Below are 26,003 nucleotides of genomic sequence, written 5' to 3'. Positions count from 1 at the left end.
CTTGTGGTAAGAGCACAGATCCAGGGCCAGCTGCTCGGTGTCATGTACTGGATTTGCTGTGAGTCTTGCTCAAAAATCCTCTTCTGCCAAACATTTCAAATTTAATTTAATTTAGTTGCCTTTTTTGTGGGTTGCATTTCATATCATACATTTAAACACATTTCTGTTTCCTGGTGTGCATGTATTTTGGTGAGTTTAATGCAAACGTGTTCTTGAATAAATGTCATCACACATTCACTGGCACAGTAAACATCTGACCTCAGACTTTTCTTTTATAATGCTTCACAGGACAACAGCTGACCTTTGGCATCATGTAGAAAGGCTGGATACTATAGAGAAATCAAAATCAGAATTAGTCTACATTTATTGTTCCACAGATGGGGACATTTTTTTGTTACAGCAGCAAAAGTCGTTTTAAAAACATTAACAAAAGAGCAAAATAAACAGTATAATTAAAAGAGTTAAGAAATAGAATGAATAAACTCCTATATATCTATGAACATATTTAGTGTACAAAAATAACAAAAATTACAAAAAACAAAAAACTGATACTACTACTTCTACAAGGAAGAAGTCCTACCAAGACTGCTACTATTGTTATCATCATCATTATTATTAGTTATCAGAACAAATACTCATAAAACAAATCCATTTCATTATGGTAACACAAATGTAATGCTAGGGAATAAAATAAGGAAAGAAGGCAAAAGAAAGTGTTTCCAAAAAGACATTGATACAATTTCAGAGTTTATCAAATGCGTACAACGGTAAAGAAAAGGGTAAACACGTATATTCTGGTAGCAAAAAAAGAAAAAAAGAAGAAAAGAAAAACGCAATCTGTGAAATTAAAACATGTATTTTGTATTTCTGACGTGCTACCGGAAGTCAAGAATGACGTGTGACGTGTTTCCGTCATCATGTGAGCCCTGCTCTCACAGGAGCATCAACTGCTCATCGATATCCCAGTTTCGAAAGGTTTCATAACATGTTTTGACAGGCCTAACTTGCATATTTGTTTCCCTAACCGATACGTGTTCATTACTACCGATGTGGTATTTATAATATTTGTTTTATATGGCCAAGCCTGATCGGGGAATTAAAATGTAATGTTAGCTACCGAGCCAGGTAACGCTATGTCTGCTTTAGCTAGCTTTTAATGTCACTCAGGTTGCATGTGAGCGCAGAGGCCGTGTGTACCGCTACACCTACTTAATAACAATGTACCCGTCCTGGGGTAATTTTGGTGGAACCCAGTCACAAAACTATGGAGGGTCTGGGCCCCGCAAACAACCTGGCAGCGGTCAGTCCGCGGGGTTCGGCGGCTTCGAGCCTCCATCCACCGGCTCGATGTTCTCCAACCTGCAGGAGCAGCACCTCCAGCAGATGCAGCAGCTCCAGATGCTGCACCAGAAACAGCTCCAGTCTGTGTTACACCACGGCAGCAGTGCTAACTCGTACGGTGCTGGACACTCAGTTGGGTATTCAGGGACATCATGGCACCCAGAAGGAGTAGGACATTCAGACAGCGGGTTTGGAGCTCAGTCGTACAGTCAACAAGTCGAGCCTCCTGGTCAGCCCACCAGAGACCTCACTGCCCCTCAGCAGGCACACACACAGCCTCCCCCGCCTCCACCGCAAGTCAGCGAGCCCCAGCCGGGTCCTCCCCCTCCAGAGCCCCCGTCAGTAAAGCCACCTGAGAACAGCGGAGCTCACAAAAAAGACAAGAAGAAACAGTCATCCACAACAGAAGTAGACAAATCCTTACCTTTACAGGTAATGTCTCGATCTGTTTCGATGTTTTTTGTTGCCAATGAAATAAAAAATATATATATTTATTACAAATGCAGTACTTTTTTTTTTTTTACTCTATGCAGCATTCTCTCTCTCTCCCAGTTTCCACAACACTTTCTGATGTCACAAGTAATGGCCTATCATCACTGAAAAATCTGAATTTGATGCTTAAGTTGTCAAATAAATGAAGTGAAGTGAAAGTATCAGAAGAAAATTGGAAATACCTCCCTTGGTACATAAGTACAGCTATTCATTAAATTCTAGTTGGTTTTATTCCATCACAGGTTATTCTTGACTTTGAGTTAAGATAATATCTTTCCAATTATTGGTTATTGGTCTCCTTGATTACTAATAATCTATATTCTTATCACCCCTGATAATATCATATCGGTCAACCACTTTTAACGGCATCTATCCAGTCTAGTATTAACCATTAAGTATGGGACTTAATAAAGCAAAAAGCAGCTACTACACTCTTACTGAGCTACTCAGTCCACCTCTGGGTGTGAAGGGCAGAGGCTACGCACCGACACTCGGACATGTGTAATGTTACCATGTCTCTTTCGGGAATGTCTGACTGTAGTCAGCTGTGACTAATGATAATGTTTTCACCTCTTTAAGTAGTGGAGTAAAGTAAATGAAAAGAACAAGGTTCCTTGTGTTCATTTTCTGACAGATGTCTTCATGATTGTTTCACCCAGGATCAACAGCAACTTTGGTACAAACAACATCTTCAGAATCTGCAAAAGTTAAAACAAGAGAGAGCCAGAAAGAATCAGAAAGATGGCGATGGTCCAGTGCCACCATCCCCCTCAGCAGTTCCTCCTCCTCCTCCATCAGAACCACTGAAAGGCTTACCACCTCCACCCCCTCCAAAAGAGGACCCCCCAGTACCACCTCCACCTCCTGAGGAGTTAAGGGTAAGGGTCCCTAAAGTGTTACAGATGTTTATGCAATTTGAACTCAAACGTTGTATAAAACCTTTTGTGGCTCCAGGAGGATCCGTGTAAATCAGCCTTGTTGGGTATTGATACCACAATAATATTGGGGGTTGTGTTAAAAACAAGCCAATTTCTCAGACATTGAGAACAGAGAACATTCTCAGACATCCTGCTCCTTATCTTCACTTTGAGGTGCGCAGCTCAAAGCTACTACTAGCAGAACACATCCACATCTCTGACTGAACTGATGGGAGACGAGTTGCTCTGTCAGTGATGTGTGTAGCACTTTTGACAAATAAGAAGAATGCATGGAATAACAGATTGTATCTCTGCTTCCTCTGCATTGATTTTTATCATGATTAAAGTAAGTTATCATTAACTAAAAACTGATACAGGTGGAATGAAAGCAAATCTAGCATTGCTCGATAGTATAATATTGCATAGCAAGGTATTAAACCTGAGCCCTTTATTGTATCAAGGAGGGAAATGTATAACCTGCTTTCTTACATGTGGTGTACAAAAATGTACACTCTGTAAATATCAGTATACTGCTCATCTGCATTGCACTTCGACCGATGTGGTGAGTAATTATGATTAAGTCAGATTTTTTAAATTTGATAATTTTTTTAATTTAATAATTTTTTGAGATGCTTTGATATGTATGTTATAATCAATATTTAGATCCACTCATTGATGTTTCTCCTTTATATACTATAAAACAAACAGTGCTACATAAGTACTTTTAAAACAATAAAGGAGAATTATTCTTACATTTATTGGTTTGATTTATCATGCCGTTACCTCTACTGCCACTTGAGGAGTTGGGCAGCAATGACAAAAAGCATCTGATCGGTACTTGTGCTTTTGAACATGTCATGTATCCCTGATTGGTGAAAATGACTTTCATTACATTTTTGGATTGACAGTAACCTAACCCCAGATTTGACTGCTATCCCCAGATTTGACTGTTTTGTTACTTTTGTTTCTGTTCCATTGCTTAGTTAAATACAATGCATGGGGTTTTTTTGTATTTTTTTGTATTTTCTTGGTATTTGTTGTGCTGTAGTCAACAGATTTTAAGAACACACCAAATCCAGTTGTATAGAGAGTATGCCAGTGATATTAGATAAATAGTGGTTCTAAACATTATTTTCATTGTTTGCATGAATTTACAGAGAGAAAATGTAGGAAAATCGCCTACAGTTACAGACACAGTAAGTCCCGTTGCCCACTCTCCCATCAACATCTTGTCCAAAAATATTTAAGCCCAAATCTTGTGATACCTGCTGGGTCATGAATTTATTAAAGGTCCCATATTATCCGGTTTTCAGCAATTTCACACAGCTGTCAGAGGTCCAACAACACAGTATTCGATATGCATTGCCCCAAACCCATCTGTGGTCCTCAATTTCAGCTGTCTGAAAGTTGCTCAAGTGAGCTCTACTGAGAGCAGGCTGTTTCTGGGCCTGCACCTTTAAATGCTAATGAGCGCTGTCGGTCAATGCCTACTTGCCTGCTACATCACTCTCAGGAAGACGATGCCTCTTATACTAGCAGTAACATGCGCTAATGTTAGGGTGGATGTGTGTGTATATATATGTATCACGTCTCGCGGAGATACTTTTGTTCAACCATACCAGTTTGACCCAGAATCGGACCCAGAAGGAGAGGCTCCTGAAGAAATACAGACTCTGCGGCAGCAGCAGGACATATCAGAATTATTAGTGTGTCTGAATAATGTTAAGTTTGTTTGTATGTGTTGTTACAGTTACTCCCATGTCTAACCATGGCTAACAGCTAGCGAAAGCTGTTTTTGTCTCCAACAGTCTCTATAATCTTGGACACTTTTTACATCGTCTCTGTCTCCAGTCTGCACATGTTTCCAGACTTTTGCCTGTGACAACCAAGCTCCATTGTAAATTCAACATTAAACTTGCTTCAAACACCATTGCATAGCAGACCAAAGTGGAGCTAACTAGTTAGCCAATTTCCAACTGACTTCACCATACGAGTAGGCAACTGTAAATACTATCAAACAGTGGTGACACTTAACTGTGACTTAGGTGCATTTGCTGGGTCCCATATGGTTGGGACTGATCCTTTTTTGAGGGTCAGTGTCGAGGCAAAGCCAGCTTTGTGCTGACCCTCATTACTGAAGCAGTCTGATGTGAAGTAGTTAGCACATACACACAAACTTACACGAACCGCAGTCGGCACGTTGTTAAAAAAATGAAACCCAACCACTGTCTCTTTTGTTGTTCTGTAGCTGGGACAGAATATACGCACTTATGTTGATTTATACAACCAACAACAGAGCAATTTACATGCCTAACTCTGAGCAACAACATTGCGAAACACTGATATCTTACCGCTGGACACACTGAACTTCACCTCGGGGATGGACGCCCCCCTCTCGGGTATCTCCTATCACCGCACAGAAGAGGCATGCCTCCTTTCGTTACGTAATGAAAAGAGTTGAATCTGAACAGCCTGTAGGAGCGCTGGTCTACCAGTGGGTGGGCTGCCGAGACCATGCAGGAATCGCTTGTTTTCCTCATTCTGGCAGGCTCAGGGAGGACCAGATTACATAGAGACCAGAGAAAAAGTGTTTTTCATAATATGGGACCTTTAAGTTAATAGGATGCAAGCACATTCATTCATTTTCCTCCTTGTAGTGGTGATAATGATTGTAATAATGACCACCCCCATTGATTTTATTTATCATAAATGTCCTTCTTACAGAAGTTACAGAAGCAAAAGAAATGCACTTGTACTCATCTTTTTACCCCTCTCTTCTTCCTGGGACTGGGACTGGGAATCTAATGAAAATCTAATGAAATTTTGCAATTTGAGCTTTGTAATGTGCAACAATTTGTAAGGACATCTTGCTTTACTGATTACCTCATAATACAACAGTCTTTTTTTTTTAAACAAAATATGCTGAATTGTTTAAATCCATCAGTGTCTTATGACAATATATGAATACCATAATTTTGTGCAAGCTTTCTGTGTTGGACCGTTTTGGATATTTTGGTGGAAGATTGATAAGATTGGTAGCATTTTGATTAGTTAGAGATGATTATCAGTAGTGCCTTGCTTCCATCAAAATAAATTGTCATCTCTTCCATCATAACCTACCCTCACTTCAAAATATTCTTTGTGAGTTACAAAGCTACGTGTTGCTCCAATCTTGTCTTGTCCATTTTCAAAGCCTGAGGTCCCAAAAGACCCAGAGGAGGCTGCACGGCTCCAGCAGTTACAGGCTGCAGCAGCACAGTGGCAACAGGTTCAGCAGCAGAGAGCCAGTTTACAATACCAGGCTCTGATGCAACAGCACGAAAAGCTTCAGAACATCCTGGAAAAATACCAACAGCTGATTCAGCAGCCTGCAAACCTACAGGTAAAGTGTGGTTTATTTTGACAGTTAAGGTATTGCTTGTTAATGTGAAAGGTTTAAAGAAAGCTTATTAAGTCAAGTGAAACCAAAAGAATATAAGAGTCTATGGGAGCCTGAAAAACTCAAAATGAATTACATCTTTTCCTTAATTTGCAGGCAATGTCTGCTGAAATGCAGTTGAGGCACTATGAAGTTCAACAGCAGCAGTTCACACCCTTATTCCAAGACTGGAATCACTCCTTCGTCCTGTGGCATGAACAGTTCAAGACCTATCCCCACAAAGACCAACTGCATGACTATGAACACCAATGGAAGCAATGGCAGGAGCAGATGCACGCCACCAATGCCCACCTTCAAGAAAGGATGGCCACTCTCACGGCCATGGTGCCATTTGCCTCAAACCAGTATAGTAGTGAGATGATGGGACAATATGGCCAATACCCTGGACAAGATGTGCAAATGCAGCAGCAGTCAGGAACACCAGGTATGCAGCATTCCTCTGCTCCCATTGGTCCTAGATGCCAAGGTCCGCGGCCCACTGGCTTTGGGCAACATTCAGAATCACCTACAGGACCCCCTGTAAGAGGAGGTGGCTCTGTGGGCTTAGTCAGACCCCCAGGCCCCACAACCATTCAGCCACAAGGCTTTAACAGCATTCAAGATCCACGGTAAGCGGGGATTGTTTCATCCTACTGTCATGCTTGTTATTGGCTTTTTTTTTTTTGTCACATTTTAAACGATGTTTCCAAAAGAAATATTATTCTTAAAACCAGAGGGTATATGAATGAGGTGGTTGAGATAACGAACAACAGTACCTCATGTTTGCCATGAATATGCATTGTCTTATATAGTTAGGATATCGCTGACTTTCTATTAAAGAAAGCTTATGTTAATGATAATTTTCTCTAAATTTGTGTTGTCCTACTGGGCCCAGTGGAAACAATCCAAGATTTGACCAGCCACAGCAAGGTTTTGATGGTCCTCCAAGATTTGACCAGCCACAGCAGCGCTTTGATGGTCCACCAAGGTTTGACCAACTACCGCCAAGCTTTGATGGTCCCCCAAGGTTCGACCAGCCACAGCCACGTTTGGATGGCCCCCCTCCGTTTGAACAACCAAGGCACCGCTTTGATTGTCCACCCAGATTTGACCAACCACGGCACCGCTTTGATGGTCCTTCTAGATTTGACCAACCACAGCAACAATTTGATTGCCCCTCCAGAATTGACCAACCTCGATTTGGACAACAGCCTAGGGTTGAACAGACCCCAAGGCACCCTGTCCCCCCACCTTGTTTTGAGCGGCCACCTGTGCCACAGAAAATACAACAGCAAGGCCCCCTTCCAAAGGCAGAACCAACCACTAAGCAATTTGCCAGTATGGAAACTAAGACTCCAAGAAAATCAGCCGGGCAGTCACAGTCTGACAAAGATGAAGGTAAATTGGAACCAGATAAAAAGGTAAAAGTTGAGGATCTGACAGATGACAACTTGCTTGGAACTGAGGGCTTTTTTGTCCAAGATGACCCCATTCCTCAGACATTACAAACAAACACAAAAACTGATGGTGAAAATGCTTCTAACAGTTGTGAAAATACCAAAACAGTGAACAGCAAGCCTTCTGTGTCTGCGCCTTCTTCTGTGGGATCCATAAATAGTGCTGCTCAAAATCCCCTCAAACCAGATGGACCACCGCCTAGCAAGAAACCTCTTCTAGTTCCAAACCCCTCTGGAATCAAACAGGAGCCACAAGCTGCTGAAGAAATGCGGTCAGGACCCGATCCTCCAAGGCCTCCTCTTGGTAGGGGACGAGGCCATACCCAAGGGCCTGTTAAAGCACATGGAAGAGGACTTGGGCAGACGGGCTCTGGTGAGTTCAAGGGATCAGTCACTTTACCGCTTGGGGAAACAATAGGAGATGATGGGTCCTATGATTGCATGCCACATGAAGAGGACTTGGACCTGCCAGAAGAGCAGGAAGAATATCACTGGCAAGATCCTTCATATGAGGAGTATGGTGGTGAGGAATCGGAGGTACCTCATGAAGAAATGTGGATGCCAGAGGAAAATTACTTCCCAACAGAGGAAGAATATTATGAGGAGCCAATAGGTGGACCCCCTATGGGGAGAGGAGGGCCCCCAATGATGAGAGGAGGGCCACCTATGGGAAGAGGAGTCCCACCAATAGGCAGAGGTGGTCCTCCTATGGGAAGAGGAGGTATTCCTATGGGTAGAGGGGGACATATGGGTAGAGGAGGACCACCTATGGGTAGAGGAGGACCGCCTATGGGTAGAGGAGGACCGCCTATGGGTAGAGGAGGACCACCTCTGAGTAGAGGAGGACCACACCCAATGGGAAGAGGAGGTCCTCCCATGGGAATGGGAGGTCCACCCATGGGAAGGGGAGGTCCCCCTATGGGAAGAGGAGGACCACCAATGGGAAGAGGAGGACCACCCCCAATGGGAAGAGGAGGTCCATCTATTGGAAGAGGTGGGTCAATGGACAGGCACTGGGAGGAAGCTGAATCAGTGGATTACTCAGAGGAAGGGGACCTTTACTGGGAAGAAAGGAGACCTCCAATGAGAGGCATGAGACCTCTGTTTCCACCTGGCCGGGGTCGTCCCCCACGTGGTCATCCTGGTTTCATGCACCAAGGACGAGGACGCCCTCCTCACCCAGCACATGGCCCAATGGATCACAAGGCATTAGGCTATGAAATGGACACTGATGATACTGAAATGGATCCATCAGTGCAGCCCATATACCATGGGCATGACCCTCATAGCCATTTGATGCATCCTGATGTCGGAAGAGGCCGGCGTCATATGCCGCCACCACCACCACACCAAATGATGGATCCTATGGAGCAGGAGCCATTCTATGATGAAGGAATGGAGGGAGATTTTGGCTGGCAAACACCACATGGGAGAGGTCCTCCTCTGCCTCCACATGAGACAGTAGATTCAGGCGGAATAAGGAGGAGACCTATGGGTCGAGGAATGGCCCGAGGCATGTGGTGGCCAGGTCCAACACATGAAGAATATGCGGAGGGATATAAAGAGGGTATTGTTCAGGATTATGGTCATGGGGAAGGTGGGTTTCGCTGGCGGCCACCACAGGACTATCCCCCTGATGACTATCAGCATGAGGCCAAGCACCATGAGGCAGAATGGGACAGAGAGCGCCCTCCTCCTGAGAGAGACTATCCACCCCGCATGCCACCATCAGAACCCTACAGAGATGGAAATTGGCCAGAGGAAAGAGAAAGAGGTCCTCCATATCCATTTGATGAGCGTGACAGGGGAAGAGGAGAATTTATAATCCATGAATATGGAGATGAGCCCCCGTACCGACAGGAAGAGCCACCATACCCACCACCGCCTTCAGAAAGGGATAGGCCTTCAAGATTTCCTCCACCCCCAGAGAGAGGGTACCCTGCTAACTATGATGATCAAAGGGCTCGCTATGAAGACCACAGGGAAGAACATTCTCTGGATAAACCTTTACCTTCTGTTACACCTATCACAAACTTGCCAGAGAGCTCAGTTGATCCAGCAGCACAGGGAACGAGTGGAGCAAATGTACTTGCTCTTTCCCAATATCAGCATGAGATCATCTTGAAAGCTGCTCAAGAACTGAAACTTATGAGGTAATTTCTATTATTTCATAAATTGCATCAGGTCACACAAATTAGATTCTGGCTTAACTCGAGTGGAATCTTGCAATGCAGATTGCAGTGCTGTTAATATTTGCCAAGGCATTGAGACTTTTCCCACCACCAAAGAATGGGGGAGTTGAATGGAATGTTTATTATGGCACTCAAATCATCCAAAAATGTCAACAGGTTCAGCAGATGTGGCTTTGAACACTGCAGTGATGAAAGCAGTTGGCTGTTTTATTTTATTGCAGCTCTAGAATTTTAATAGTACCTTACCTACTGTTATGTTAAAGTGGATTTTGGAGAACTTCAGGAGAACTTGACCTCTGTTCTTTCTGGTCCACAGGGAACTGAAGGAGGGTAAAACAACCGGTATTGAACCTCAGCTTCCACCAACTGATGTCGTGCCTGAGCTTCCCGCTGGTCTTCTTGGTTTGGAGATCCCACCAGAAGTCAGGAATGTTCTGAAGGTAATTGAAATTATATTTATTAACAATTATTTTAACCCCATGCATAAGAAAGCATTCCTGTATTTAACTTTAAGATCTACATCATATAAAATCTGTCATTCTTAGGGCATGACTGCTGCAAAGACTGCTTCAAATGAGTGTGTGTCTTGGGACACGCAGTCTGCTACCACAGATAATCATCCATCTCTCTCTTCTGCATCTACAACTACGGTGATTCCAAAGACTGTGGATTATGGACATGGGCATGGTATGAGTATTAGAAATAAACAGTATTGTATGAAACTGGCTAAGGTTCAGGACGTTATTGGTTACATTTGCAGTCACTCTTTCAGAACCTGGTACCACTGTTGAGCGGATCTCTTATGGTGAAAGAATCGTGTTGAGGCCTGACCCAGTGGCTTCAGACAGGGGATATGAAAAAGGTGATATGCAGTTTTTTAAAGCTTATCTTTCGCTATTCCAAAATAATCCTTTGCACTTTTCTAACCATTGTTCATTGATGAATGATTTCATTCTTCTAGAACCTCTTGGTCCCAGAGATCCTTACAGCCGAGACCCATATTATGACAGACGATCTGACCCCTATATGGCTCACCGGGAGTACAGTAGAGAGAGGGAATTATACAGAGAGAAGCTTCCACCTGAATATGAAAGAGAAAGATATGAGAGGGAGCGCTATCCCCCACAAGAGAGGGATGAAAGGTACCAAATTTTCTCAGTGGCTCTGACACCCTGTTCTCTCCAACCTATGGGGAATTGTGGTGCTTCCAAACATATGTAATATTCTTTTCTATTTGTCTGTTTTTGATTCAAGCACACAGTCCATGGTTGAAGAAAGGTGAAAATCACATTGTATTATACATTGTGATAGTCAAAAGTGCGTGCCAGTTTGAAACAATGAATTCTGTCGATGAAGTGAAATTTAATACTGCTTGTCCTCTGTGTAGATCTCCACTGGCACCTCATTTACGCTCAGGATACAGGGAGAGAGATCGGGATCTTCGAGAGAAGGATCGAAGTATCAGTCGTGATCGAGATGAACATTATGGAAGGTCTAGCTACGACAGACCACCATATGAGCGCACTGGAACCGACCGTAGTGGGCCTGAACGTTACAGCCATAGCTCCTCACCTTATGGTATGTTGAGTCCCAAATTGTTTACTGAATGTGTCTTCACCTCCAGGGTTTCACCCAGATTAGTTGTTAGGACTGGTGGCAGGTATCCATTGATTGAGGTCGGCACAGCAATTCGCTGCATATCTGACCAACTATATTCTCTTTTAATACGCAGCTTGGTTCGTGCTTGCCTAACAGTTGTGTCTTGTAAGACAGTCATTTACTGGTGTCTGTAGTCCACTGCAAAAAAATTGAAACATAACAGGCAGAAAGGATGAATGGTCACCCTTATTTTAGTAAGTTGCTGCATTGTTAGCTCCAGTGAAAGCCGTTATTGTCAAAGATGCTGAAAGAGTGCAGAGTTTTTTAGATGAAACTGACGGACCACAGAACTAGGTTCTTTACCTGAGAGTTGATTTAAGTTGTTTTAAGTTCTGCAGTGTGTGTCCGCCAGCTAGTCTCACTTGTTACTGTTGAACACTATCTAGTCTAAGTATCTCAGTAACAACATAGATAGTTCACAACACAGTTAATGTTCATGAAAATGTTTGCAACTGTTTGCCTTTACAGAGAAAATTTGCAAGTTGACTCTAGTGTGCCCAATGTAGAATTTCTAGCTGCAGCTTTTCCTCACTGTCACTGGGATTGTAATGCACTGGTGGAAACCCTGATATTCTTAAGCTGTATGTAGTAAAACTTCACTGAAACTGTTTAAACTTGAATCACAAAGTTTCTCTGAGTTACTAAAATAAATGATGTTTTATGATGTAGGATATGGTTGAAAGCAGTCTACAACATCTCAGGTACATTTTTAATGTGAAAAATAATGCCTTTTAGAGAAATGCAGTTGAATTTCAAATAATATCATACAGCGGACAGAAGGAGTTATCCAGAGGACCGAGGACCTCCCTCTGCACCACCCCTCCCACCTCCACCTCAGCCACCTCTAAGAGTTGAAAAGAAGCCAGAAATCAAGAATATCGATGATCTTCTAAAACCACCTGGCAGATCATCTCGACCTGAAAGGGTACCAGTTAATGTTGTAAGATATCTTGATGTACCAACATCACAATGTTAGTTGTGTTATGTTAAATACTCATTTAAGTGCTGTATTATATGAACAGATTGTTATCATAATGAGAGGGCTTCCAGGAAGTGGAAAAAGCCATGTCGCAAAACTAATTAGGGTGAGTGGACTCCTAACAGTAAATCATTGCGTAATATAATCATAACGTAATGTAATAAACAATAACAATATGCAACCACAGTACTCATTGCACATGTTTATCTGTCATTCCCCAAAACATGTTTTTGACAGCAATAAATAAATATATGTTTTTTCTACAACTAAATCTTGTTGATTTTTTTAAGGACAAAGAAGTCGATTGTGGCGGTGCGCCCCCAAGAGTTCTTGTTTTGGATGACTATTTCATGACGGAAGTAGAGAAAGTCGAAAAAGACCCAGACACAGGGAGAGGGGTTAAAACCAAGGTGAGTCTGACCTGCAGTAATAAAGTGGCGTTAAGTTGTAGTACAAGAAATTTAAATGGTTTAATACTGATGCCTCTGTATGACCTGCATATGCAAAGATGAGCATCAGTGAGAAGATTGGCTTTTTCTGTATAGTTATTATTGTTATTCTTAATAACAGAGAAACAGAGAATAACAGAGAAAGACGTTTCTCTGTAGGCTGTTGGTATGGTACAGCATGAACAAAAAATAGTAATAGTAGTAGAAATACTGTTTTTCCTTCATATTTTCATGTGCATGTTGAAGTACCCCATTAGAAAAGGTTGCTAGAAACAAGTTCTGAGGTAGCTAACAAAAATAAAAAGGTTGTTTCAAATACACTTGACATTTAGATGGATGTTGGCTGAGGTTGGATATGGTAATACAAGATATATGTCTTTCAGGTTCTTGAGTATGAGTATGAGCCAGAGATGGAGGATACCTATCGGAGCAGCATGCTTAAAACATTTAAGAAAACTCTGGACGATGGCTTTTTCCCCTTCATCATTTTAGACACTATTAATGACAGGGTAAAACATTTTGACCAGTTCTGGAGTGCAGCCAAAACAAAAGGCTTTGAGGTGAGTTGTGTCCATGAATGAGTCAGGAAAGATATTTCTCCAAACGGCCCTTGGTTAAGGTTTTTTTGTTTGTTTTTTGCTAATTTCAAGGTGTACCTGGCTGAAATTACTGCAGATACTCAGACTTGTGCCAAGAGAAATGTCCATGGACGAACCCATAAAGATATAACAAAGGTCTGTAAGAGAGAGATAGCTCTCCCAGATACATACAGTATGTTTATGAAAACACACACTTTTTTATTGGATTTTTCTGTACATAGATGTTGAGCAACTGGGAGTCTTCACCACCTCATATGGTGCGCCTGGATGTCCGGTCCCTACTACAGGATGCGGCTATAGAAGAGGTGTGGTCTTCAATACGTGACAGGTTTCATGATTTTATAGTCCTCTATCAGTAACTGAGTTGAGCTAACATGTGCATCTGTTTTTAGGTTGAAATGGAAGACTTCAATCCTGATGATGAGCCCAAGGATCCCAAGCGAGAGGAAGAAGAAGAGGGTGATCTGGTAGGAAAAACATAGTTTATAGCCAAGTAGATTTTAGCATCATTTCCACATACTATATTTGAATACTGCTCATAAAAATCAAGGGAACACTTAATCATCACAGTATAACACCAAGTCAATTAAACTTCAAGGATATCAATCTGTCCATATAGGAAGCATAAAAGATCAATTTCACCTGCTTTGGTGCACATGAAAGTGTCAACTGGTGCAGTGGAGAGGCTTAAGCAAGACAACCCCTATAAAGATAGTTGGTTTTGCATGTGGTGGCCACAGACAATTGCTCTCTCCTTACCCTTGATAACTGATTGTTCTCTAGTTTTGTGTTCTGTTAGTGTCCTTGTCACTACTGGTAGCATGGGGATAAGTATCTGCTCCTTTGTGTTAGGAGGAACAGGAGAGGCACTGCCAGAGCCCTACAAATTGACCTCCAGCAGGCTACTGGTGTGCATGTTCAGACCAAACTCTCAGAAAAATACTCTTCTTACTGGGACATGTGCTCACAGCCCAGCACCATGCAGCTCGACGAGCATTTGCAAGAGAACACCAGAATTGGTAGGTAGCCATTGGCTACCGTTCTTTTCGCAAGATGATAGCAGATTCACACCAAGTACATGTGACAGACGTGAAATAGTCTGGAGAGGTGAACGTTATGCTGTCTATAACATCATCCAGAATGACTGGTTTGGCAGTGGGTCAGTGATGGTCTGGGGAGGCATATCTTCGGAGGGTCGCACAGACCTCCATGTCATAGCCAATGGTTCACTGATTGCTACCTGGTACTGATGATGAAATCCTCATCCTCAGAGCAATACACTGGTGTAGTGGGCCCATGACAAGTTTTAAGGGTTTTTATGTATGCTGATGATTTTGGATTCCATTGCTTGTTGTTGTGTCATTTTGTTCCAAAAAAATTACACAATGTACATCTGTAGATTTTCACCTTGAAGAATTTGTTCAACAAGATCTGATCTTATAAGTGTTCCCTTATTTTTTTGGAGCAGTGTATTTCCATCTACCACATGAGGTTTAACCAGAAGTTATTATTTACATTAGCGTTTTAATCATATTTTGTTTTCTTGACCAGGTGAGTTTTTAAACAAAATAGGTGGAAATCATGGAAAGTCGTGGCTTAATTTCCAATCTGTTTTTCTAATCTTATATTTATTCAGAATCTCTGTCACTTTGAGATACATTCTTATGAAATGATTTAATTCATAAAGATTTACATTTTTAAAATCTGGATTTTAAAAAAAGAGGCAAAAGCAAAACAACCTCATATGACAGCCTTGAAAACATGTCTGTTACATCTGTGAGCAAAACTTGTGGAAAATGTTCCAATGCATAATCAAAATCGGCCGACCATTATTATCTCTTAATTTTTACAAAATCACCACCAAGTTTCATGAAATGAGATGAAATGATCATTGATATCTTAGTTTAATGTCCTTTAAACATAAGAGCAAATTTAATTGACATATTCATAATACTTTTCATTGGATAACACTATCCAGCACTTGATTATAGTCTGATTATCTAAAATCAGTAAAACCTTGCTGCATGCTTTTGCGAACTAGCTACCGTATGTATAGTAGAAGAGTGCAGCCAGTAGAGTTCAGCCATGCGAGTGGGGAAAAGGTAATGCAGGGTGTTCAGCACGTATGAATGTGGTGTTGAAATGTAGCTGAAACAATATGCAGGTTTCTAAACACCAACAATGTTTGTATGTTTCAAAATGGAAGTTAACCTCTAATAGCACTATAAAAATGTGGCTAAGTCAACAAAATAGCTTTTTAAAAATTGTACATCATAGTGACCACTAGAGGTCCTCAAGATAGGTCATACATGTGCATCAAAAATAATAGACTGATGGGTATGCAGTTTTATTTTAGATTAGCTGTGGACAGATAGATGCACAAACACACATATATGACTGAGAACACAATCACCTCCAGATTTACATCAGAGCTAATGAACGATGGGTAGGAATGGGTAGGAGTTAGGTTTAGTTTACTCTGGATAGAAAAAGAAACCGTTTCTCTGGGGCGCCATTTAGCTCAGTTGGTGGAGCAGGTGTCCCATGTGCAGAGGCCTTGTCTTCGCTGCAGTGGCCCCCGGCTTCCAATCCCGGCCTGGGGCTCTTTGCTGCATGTCACTCCCCCTCTCTTCATCCTGTTTCCTGTCAAGTCTTCAGCTGCATGATCAATAAAGCCTTGCAAAGTCTAAAAAATACTTTAAAAGAAACTGTTCCTCTAAAACATTTTTTTATAATACCTAAGTTTTATGGGTTTTAGGATTGGGATCGGGGCTGATATGGGTATTTTTCCACTGATTGGGATCAGCAGTTTTGAACGTGGACCCAAGCCCAATTTTTTTATTTATTTATTTTTTTGTGAGAGCACAATTTTTGGCAGAATGCAGACACGCGCCTAACGTTACTCTGGCATATCTGTGGATAAATTGTCTGCAGTGTGGAAATATTTTAAATTAGAAAGTGAAAGCAGTCCAACATCGATATGTAACATCTGCAATATGGCCATTTCGTGATGGAGTAACAAAAGAGAGCGTACCACACACACTTCCACACTTCAGCTGGCTGTACACAAGGGTCTGGTGTCACAGCGCAGCGTCACAGACTCACCTTCTAATGCAAGGAAGGTGGTAGGCCAATGTTGTGATAGCATATGCAGAATAAGAAAGAGCCATATGAAAGTATATACTTTGTTTCAACAAAATAAAAAAAAACTATTAGGGAACAGCTTGGATGCAGGTATTCAGGACTCAGTGTCGGCATTTATTAAATATTAAAGTACTCGGATTGGGATCAGGGTAAAAAAAAAAAAAATCAGGATATCCGTAGTTTTATCTGTGCTGTAGAATAAAAAATCAAAAATTTGAAACATTTTTTCCACAGTTTCCTAAAAAAGTGTTTTTGGTAAATTGATTTCATAACTGTATGGTAAATTTCATAATCATTTATTGATGTGCTTTATTAACCTGAATAAGCTTCTTGTATTAAAGTTGATATTCTTTTACATTATATTTTTTAAACGCTTTCTTTTTTCTTTTCCTTTATTAGCTCACATTAGTGTTGAGAAATATGAAATGCAAGAGAGTTATCCCATTAAAAATGCCTCCTGGCACCCTAAAGCTGTTCACATGGTATAACGCCAGCATAATATCCAGTAGAAGATATCTAATAACATGAGAGATTGCTTTGCTTTGTAGACCCGCATGAAAATCACATACAAGTTCAAGCTCGGTACTGAATGGGCAATTTCATGTCCACCATGTTTATTATGCATCTTATTATTGAAGAACTCTTTCTTTAAACTGGACTAGAATTCATAAGCTGACTTTGACAAGACTGCAGCGTGTGTATACAAAACATAATAACAGTCCACTTTGAACTTTAGATGAAGATGTGAATGACGATTTGAACACTGTAAAGTTTTTTTTTTATTCGTAGTACCCTATGAGATACAACTTAGTGCACTCTTGTAGATATCCTCGATGAACGCTGTGAAATTTTTCAGTGTTTGAGAGGAACAGGCAGTGAAACATTATCAGTTTATTATTGGTTATTCGTCTAAACATTTTTTTGTATAGCCCTTATGATCTCGTTACAATCAGCCAGTTAGGACTTGTTCGTATATAAGTGCACATATGTGCATATAAGTCTTCTCCAAACATTCTGTTTTTCATTTTGATTGTAGTAGTAGTCAGAGGCTGAAATAACATCTACTCTGTCTTTAAAATGAAACCTTTCAGTGTCTGAAATTCAGGTCTCAACCTGCTGTAATGTGGCCCCGCACTGTTGAGACTTGCCAGGTTTGAATATAAAAGGTTTTGATTTCTTCTTTGTTCTAAATCTGTCTTAGATAAACTATTGTTAATGAAATCAAGAAACATTTACAACAAAAGGAAGCTGCAGATATAATCTTACGTCAGGATATATTAGCATCAGCTGTAGCTTAATAATGGATATGTTACTCATACACACGTCCCCATTGGAATGAAGGAGACAAATTTTCAGCACAACATCTGTTTTAATATACCACACCCGTCACCACAGCTGATGTGGTCCAATATTTTTGTGTTGCAGTATCTTGTCTGAACTTTTTTAAAGAGCTGAATATTTTTCTTCTGTTTGTCTTCTATGTATATGATCTATTTATGAATTGTCCAAATGAACACTGAAGTCTATTCTCTTGGAAAGCTGCTTTGATCAACAAACTTCAGTTTGCACATTGAACTCTGGCCTCAAATTGATGCACATGCAGCTGTAAGTTGAATTTCCAGCAGTGTATCGTTATCATTTATTCATGTTTTGTTTTTTTCCAATTGTACATACAACAAATGGAGCAAGACTGGTATTTCCAGCATAATTCTACACACTTTGAACATTGTTGCAAAGTAAAAGATAACAATATGCGCCTATGAATATATGGAATAAAGCTATTCAAAGCTTCTACACACCTTTAAAGCTTTAAAGCTAAAAACACCTGTTGTTCTTGTCTATATATACAAAATAATGTTTCTGAATATCTCCACCCTGGCAGGAGTTTTTCAAATCTCCATTTTCAGTGACCTGAAATGGCATTTACACATGTAAGGAAGGCCAAAAGGCAACAACAAAGTGTTGTTTTAAGAAAAGTGTTGTTTTAAGAAATACCCGTGTATGTATGGACAAGGTCTGAGTCTGTTAAACCTGAGCCGAGGTCTAGATTATCTGGATTACTCAGTTATTAAAAGCTAGTTAAAACTCCACCATTATATTGTCCTCACAAAACACAGACGGTCTACTGCTGCCTCGATTGGTATTTTTTTTGTGTCATTATGTGCTGTTAGTGTTTTAATACATTATTATGAAAGCAAACTAACCCCTTAAACAGCTTAAGTTCAAAGAAAAGACACTCCCGTGTTGCTGTCAGTTAAAATGACTGTTTTAGTCAACAGTCTGGTTCAACAAGTTTAACAAGTATCCTTCAACAAAGTAAAAGGAGTTAAGAGGAAAAATATGAGATATGTAGAAACACAATAACAATAAAAAACATCTAAACAAATTTAACGAAAAGAGATAAATTTACCGCAACATGTCGTCATTGCACAAATGAAACAAGCAAACAAACTGTTAAATCATCACATTTTGACAGAGATTACAACTGTAATTTTATTTCATCATTTATTCACAAGGCTCTTTACTATCACATATCCAGAGTCAAAGTTGTGTTTCCAGGTTACGGCAGGGTTTCATTCATAGTTGAGCCTGTCTTTGATAAAGTAATGATTTACCAGTTTGATCTGGAATAATAAAGGTTTCAAGAAAACTTCCTCCAAGTATAACAGCTATTACCCAATAGTAAATGGCTTTTTGCTTATTTTGAATATATTGTAAGTTCCTAAATAAAAGACATTTGGTGTAGTTGACACTTTATCTTTTAAATGTTCCATTCAGCTCCCACTAGATGGTCTTCAGAGAAAGATAATAAATGTGTCAAAAAATACAATAGTGCATTTTTAAATAGGAGCTGGCTGATGTTGATAGTGGACTGTGAGAATTGTGCCGTCAGCCAAATAGCAGATTTGACAGTTGCACACAGCGTGCTTTTCTTTTCTGTAAAAGTTTGAGCAGCGTTACTACAGACTGACACTGGGGCAAATTATTAGATCACCCTGTCAAACTACCTTTCTTTGGAGAACAAAGGCTGAGTTGTAGAAGTTTCTCTAAACCTGCAGGATCAAAATGTTTGCTTGCCATTGTTAAATTATACAGTTTGTCTCAACTTGAAAAGTTGTCATGCTGTCTCAACATTGACTTGTCTTTGTTGTCTGCTGATAAACCAGTCCTCATCTGATTTCTCTCCCCCTCTCATCCCTGTATCACCCTGATGCTTAACCATTGCAGTGTTTCTTTATGAAATACAGGGCTACATTCCTAAAAGCAAATGGGAGATGGACACATCTGAGGCAAAACTTGGTAAGTATTCTTTTTTATTAGTGACCACCGCAGTTTGATTCATGATGTTTATGATGTGCTCTAATTGTTCTTATTCAGCCATTAAGTCCATGAGGAGAAAAAGTGCTATCATAGAATTATGACTGTCTGTGCAGGTAGCATGACAAAAAACTAAACCGTTCATATCTTAATCTTAAGAAAGCGTGTATTCATATATGGTTGATTGTACTGATAAAATGAAAGGAATCAGCTTGTGCAAACTTTTCATTGGAGGGCACACCTGAACAGTAATCATCCATTTGTGCAGACAAATTGGACGGTCTGAGGGGCAGTGGGAAGAGGAAACGTGAAGACATGGCAGGACTGGACGACTACCTTCAGCTGCCAGACGACTATGCTACGCGCACGTCTGAACCAGGAAAGAAAAGGGTAAATTGACCAGAGTTTCCATGTGAAAGAAATGGTGTCGATATCAGATATTACATTATGTAGCTGTTGTATTTACTATATTAATCAATTTCCTCATCATAACACAACAATCTGTTTGCTCTCCTTTTTTGTTCAGGTGCGATGGGCTGATCTTGAAGAGCAGAAAGATGCAGATAGAAAGCGCGCTATCGGCTTCGTGGTGGGTCAAACGGACTGGGAGAGAATAACGGACGAGAGCGGACAGCTGGCACAAAGAGCTCTCAACCGCACCAAGTATTTCTAAGAAGATAATCTTATCCCTCTTTTATCCCTTCATTGAAAGGTATGCAAGTTCCTCTTTTGTACAGCATTGTCAGGATGGCATTAGATGTTATTGTTAAAAACTTTCTGTATTGGGGATTACTACCCAAATTGTATGATGAGGACATTTTAGGTCTTATAACACAACCTCCATTGAAAATGTAGTGATAAAAATATTTTGCGCAATCACAGTCTGATCTCAGCATTGTACAGCAAGCCATTTGTTTCAATTTCCAAGCTTAACCTTAGTAAATGATAATGAATAAATGCTATGATTTTCAAAAGTGACCTCACTACGTTTTATTGGGGTGCATATATCTTTATTGATGAAAAACAACAATATTGACGTCTATGATGATACAAATACAGTTGTTACAGCATTTCCCTTTGTATAAAGGGAATGCCATGTTTGAATATACCTGAATTTATGTAACTTTTGACTTTAAATGTAACTTTACAATAACAAATCTGATCAAATCATCAATAATTTCTTTTTCTTCCTGCAGGTGACCAGAATGTGAAAACACTGAAGCTTACATGAGATTTGTCAAGGTGACATCAACAGTAGTTCAACAGTTACTCAGTAGTACAACAGTAAATTCATACAGAATAAATTAGGGATACAGTGCAATTTATTTCTTAAAAAGGCACTCTGTTTATTAGATTTGCAGTTTATGATTGTGTTCCTCTTCTTCTGGTCATATATCCTGTATTCCTGCTGTTTTATACTCTTCATGCTTTCTGTACTGTAAACCTGTAGCACTGTCACTTGATCCTTGCACACTTGAAAAAAGACAATAAAAGTTTCACAAAATAATCTACTTGGGGAGTCCTTCTTGAGTTGTCGTTGAGTTGTGTATTTGTTAACAGAACTGCAGAAACCGAATATGCTGTGATGTCATCGAGTTGGGCTGAAGAGTAATTGATTACATCTGCCCAATTTCAGTTTTCAAATGCCAACCCCTAGCATTATCTGTTGGGGGGGCAATGCTGCTCTGCTTGCACAAACTACATAATATAGTCAGTGTAAGGTTATTCATTCTTAGAGGCATGTCAACAGCCCTTGTTCAGCAGAAACCCAAAGTATGTTGGATGAATACAGTAGCCTGTAAACCACATGTTGACATGTGACATGTTTGGTGCAGATCACAGGGCAGAGGGAGCTGTAACAACAGCCATCTGAACTTAATGCTGTATGAAGTTCCACCAAAAAAAAAACCCTGATTAAAAAGAGTTTACTATATTCAGTCGACAACTCTGGTTATTTAATTTAATAACTATTTAAATTAAAATAAGTGTTAACGTTCAGGCAGTTTCTCTTGACTGTCCCTCAGTATTCCAAAGGGCAACTCTACTTGGGTATCTACAGTTAGCGCAAAATGTGCCTATGCCAAGTTCAACAGGCTAACCTACAGGTTTCAGGTTTGACATTGGCATTGATCCTTGAATCTAGCTTAATGCTGGCCTTTTCATAAAAAGCAGTCCGGAGTAAAATGGTTTTCCTGTAGTTGTTGTGGGGATATTACCATCCAAATGAAGTTTTCGTGCAAACAACAAACGAGACATTGGTTTGCTTTGCTCATACCTACAACACGGCTGTATTACCAAAATTAAGAAAGTAGTAGTTACTTGTTATAACTCCAGTTCTACCTGTTAGTTATCGTAGCCACAGTAAAGAATGTTATTTTTAATATGCTTAAACATCCATCACAGTCATGATGGTGTTTCAAAATCCATGTTGTGGTAGACCTGACACCATTGATGAAACCTGTCTACCACCTAACTCCAATATATAGTAATTACAATAGAGAAGAAGCTGCTAATTTTAAGTCAAGAAGATTGTGTTTGTTGCAAGTTAGGGTGTAATGTAAGAATGTGATTGCAGGTTGTTATAACCTGTTAGTATAATAGAGCAACTAGTATTACAGTAAATGCAAAAAAGATGCTACACAGTCCCAAAGAGCACAAGGTTGTCAAGAGCTTTCCATTTCCATGGATCACAAATTTGTCAAAGGTAGGAGTTCTGGAAATGTTGGGGTTCAAGTTCAAATATTTAATTATTCATAACTCATTTGAATTCCACTTGTTTGGCTCTCAGTCTGACTCATAATTCAAAAGGAAATATCCCTAATTGAAGTGTAGTTTTATTACAGCAGTTGAGTTTTCTGAGAAATGTTATTAAAAAAATTTTTAAATTAAGGCCCATGTGCATATTTAATGTCAGTGTTTGAATCAGCCAAATTGAGTAACACAGAGTGTGATTATCAAGAGTAAAAAAAAAAAAATAAAAAAGGCCAAGTTAGCCAGGGTTTTCTCTTTTCTGAATTTATTTTACATCTGCAAACTTGTGCACTTGTCAAGGGTCAGAATTTTCACACCTGAAAAATTTTACATCTGGATTATCAACAACTGGAGACGAACAAAGGATCATCAATTCAGACTGCACACAGAGAACCACTGATGAAGAGCGTGAGTGATTTGGACAGCCACCCCACAGTACTGATTGTCATTTGGATGGATGGATCTTCTTGGTGAGTATGGAAGAGACGGAGACAGGATTTTGATTAGTGAGCTAACGCACATATTTTACTGATTCAGTCAATTTAGAATTCATGTAATTTACACTTCATATGTCTTGTAATTACATACAGAACAGCAAAATTGAAGTTGGATGAATAAATATTTTCACTTGTGTGGTGTGGACTGTTTTGTGCTTATTAAAGAAAAATGTTGCAAATGTATTATGTGTTGCAGTTTGTGACCTGAAGACATCATACAAAATATGTATTCAACTATATTATATGGCTGATATAGCAAAATACATATTACTTCAAACAACCTAGTGATGACTTTGATAAACCCAACTAAACTGTATGTGGCTGTATGACTGGAAAGATGCAAGCATGTACAACACAAACTTACTGTACAATTAGTTTTGCTCTGTCATTAAACCATTTTTTTGTAAATCAAGGCACGAGTAAGTCCACATTGTTAGAGCAACCACTGTGGCATGTTATGTATTCTGCTTGGTTCTTATCTGGACTGAGGATTTTTTCATTAGGCTGGTTTGTCACTGTCCAGGTTACAGATGACCTTGTAGATTGCATTTTCTTTTTATGGTGCATCACGATGCAAAAGTCTAAAAATGTAATGTCAGCAACTTCCAGGAATCTTTCAGGTACCTGGGAATCACACAGGAGAAACTGAGTAACTTTACGTTGAGAGTTTTAACACGTATTCTTCACACTCCAATGTTTGGTGTGTGTTTGACATGAAGGGGGGGGGACTGTAGATTTGGCTTTATATTTAGGATAATCACAATCAAACCTGAAGGATGAAGGTAAGTAACAAGTCAAAACTGCAAAATGATTATGATTACATATACAAAAAAAGTAATAAACAGCAGAGTCAGGTAGAGGCTATGCCTTACTCTGGTTAAGAGACACTGCATCAGAGGAAATAGCCTTTAGTGCCAATATTAATATCCATTCACACCCTCCCATTCACTCTCTAACCTTTATTACTATTGACAGCTGTGTATGTGTGTGTGTATGTCTATACAGTATACATACATGTATACAATGTATGTATGTATACAGTACTTAAAAGTATTTATTTGTGTATATGCATATATACACTTTGCGTATATGTACATAAGATATGAACATTACATTTTGTATTGAAGCCTTTTCTTTCTTGCATTGAACAAACACACTCAAACCTTCCCAAAGCTACCTTCCCTCTCTTCAGAGCACAGTTTCTACCCATTTAATTACTTCTATCATAGGTTTGTTTCAGTATCTATGTTATATTTTATTTATAGTAGTTATGCTATTGAATACTGTGACATTTGTCATATAATGTGAATTTGTAATTATTGTTTACCTCTGTACTTACAGTAAATACATTACTGAAGCAATTCAATATAATATTTATTAGTATTAGTACCTCAATGATTACTTGGAAATATTGAACCAATTAAAAATGAGAAGATGCAGTGAAGTGAAATGGACACATTAGAAAATCATTGCAGGCTTTGACAGTGTTGAAAGAATATAAAGTGCAACACACATCAAACAAAAGTAGTCATGTACTGGACTGCACATGAACAAAATGAGAAAATAAAATGACTTCACTGACAGCTAAAGACATGCCAGAATTAACTGAGTGATACGTCTGTCATTAAGATGTAATTCTAGCGTGCAGTATCAGTTACCTGGAAGTCATTGGCTTTGTTGTAGTGCATGCTGAAAGCTCTAAAGAGCTCTGATTCTCTCCCCACAGTCAGACCCCTCACGTCGGCCACACCGTCAATCAGAGCATGTCAGGCGCACTTCTCCATCTGGATGAAGCAAAACTCCCTGAAGGTACTGAACCACTTGATGAGTTGAGAGGTGAAAGAGACAAACAGGTAAGTAAGATCATTAAAGTCCCTGTATCATTTGTGCCTGTATTAATAACTGATTAATGTATCTTTATGTGAGAGAGAAGCTGCTTAAGCTGTTTTACAGTGTATATTTAAAAAATACAAAGAATCAAATATGAATAAATATATTAAATCACATCTCTGTGTTGTCATTTTTACACATTTTGTGTTCCTAAAGTGATGTTAAGTTGTAAATCCAGATCTGATTTCTTGCTTATGACGCTGTTGATAAGTGAACTAATCTGAAACAGATTGTTTATTATGTAGTGACAGAGATGCATTTTTAGGGCATAAAACTTGTATGAAAAAACTTTGATTCACCTCAGGAACCACTGACATTTTCAGACGAGAAACAAATCTTCAGTAGCAGCGAACTCGGGTAGCGAGCCCAGAAGCTTTGCTTTCTTTGTGGTCAGACTCTACTTAATGCACCAGTGTCAAGGATGGACACACAGACATCCTGGAAATAAGAAACATGATCACTTTTCTTTGTTATTTGGGCTGAAAAAATATTCTCTCAAAGAAATGTTTACAACTCATGGACAAATGGAGAGGTTCAAGGTTTGGAAGATCAAAGGGGGTATTTATTAGATTGTGTAAGGTTGATGACTTGGGGTGTCACAGGGTTTGTGACACTACTGGCTGTTATTTGGATCTCAAATAAGCAGAGGAAGAATTATTTCTGATATCTAAAGCCAGCTGCTTCAGAACTTACAATAAGGAGAAAAAAAAAATCAAACATTTTCGGTCAGTGGCACTTTTTGCACCACATCTTTCATGATGTGAAGGAAGTTCTTGAATCCTTTCATTTTCCTGTGTGCTTCATGCTGATTTGTTGTCACATCAGAGCAGTGCAAACAAGGAGAGCTGGTCAAGTCTTTGCTTTGATGATATTCTCTGCTCTTACACGCTTTACCTGATG

The 26,003-nt window shown here is 39.7% G+C and overlaps 1 protein-coding gene across 4 annotated transcripts; it reads left to right on the top strand.

Annotated features, from left to right (window-relative positions):
- Window positions 1-396: 396 nt before the first annotated feature.
- LOC119012061 (YLP motif-containing protein 1-like) lies at window positions 397-25,219 on the top strand. 4 transcript variants are annotated; one of them, XM_037085525.1, is made up of 22 exons: window positions 401-1,773; window positions 2,493-2,711; window positions 3,908-3,946; window positions 5,944-6,132; window positions 6,286-6,797; window positions 7,064-9,778; window positions 10,134-10,257; window positions 10,363-10,504; window positions 10,590-10,679; window positions 10,779-10,959; window positions 11,205-11,395; window positions 12,247-12,416; window positions 12,499-12,561; window positions 12,746-12,865; window positions 13,288-13,464; window positions 13,555-13,638; window positions 13,725-13,808; window positions 13,896-13,970; window positions 19,896-19,947; window positions 20,234-20,355; window positions 20,492-20,677; window positions 21,162-21,476. In XM_037085525.1, exons 1-21 carry the CDS (start codon window positions 1,219-1,221, stop codon window positions 20,636-20,638), a joined length of 6,051 nt encoding a protein of 2,016 aa, XP_036941420.1. In that variant the 5' UTR covers window positions 401-1,218; the 3' UTR covers window positions 20,639-20,677; window positions 21,162-21,476. The 4 variants fall into 4 exon arrangements, with proteins under 4 accessions (XP_036941423.1, XP_036941420.1, XP_036941422.1 ...); XM_037085526.1 differs by having other exon boundaries at window positions 402-1,773; window positions 12,247-12,401; XM_037085527.1 differs by lacking the exon at window positions 3,908-3,946.
- The last annotated feature ends 784 nt before the right edge of the window (window positions 25,220-26,003 follow it).

This window comes from Acanthopagrus latus, chromosome 22 (assembly GCF_904848185.1).
Source record: "Acanthopagrus latus isolate v.2019 chromosome 22, fAcaLat1.1, whole genome shotgun sequence".
NCBI classification, from domain to species: domain Eukaryota; kingdom Metazoa; phylum Chordata; class Actinopteri; order Spariformes; family Sparidae; genus Acanthopagrus; species Acanthopagrus latus.
The sequence above is the reverse complement of the archived record's forward strand: the minus strand, read 5'-3'. Positions and strand labels throughout refer to the sequence as shown.

Coding starts and splice junctions, on each gene's coding strand:
- LOC119012061 (XM_037085525.1), top strand. CDS start 1,219: ATGTACCCGTCCTGGGGTAATTTTGGTGGAACCCAGTCACAAAACTAT. Junction 2,712..3,907: donor CACCTCCTGAGGAGTTAAGG/GTAAGGGTCCCT, acceptor ATGAATTTACAG/AGAGAAAATGTAGGAAAATC. Junction 13,465..13,554: donor CCAAAACAAAAGGCTTTGAG/GTGAGTTGTGTC, acceptor GCTAATTTCAAG/GTGTACCTGGCTGAAATTAC.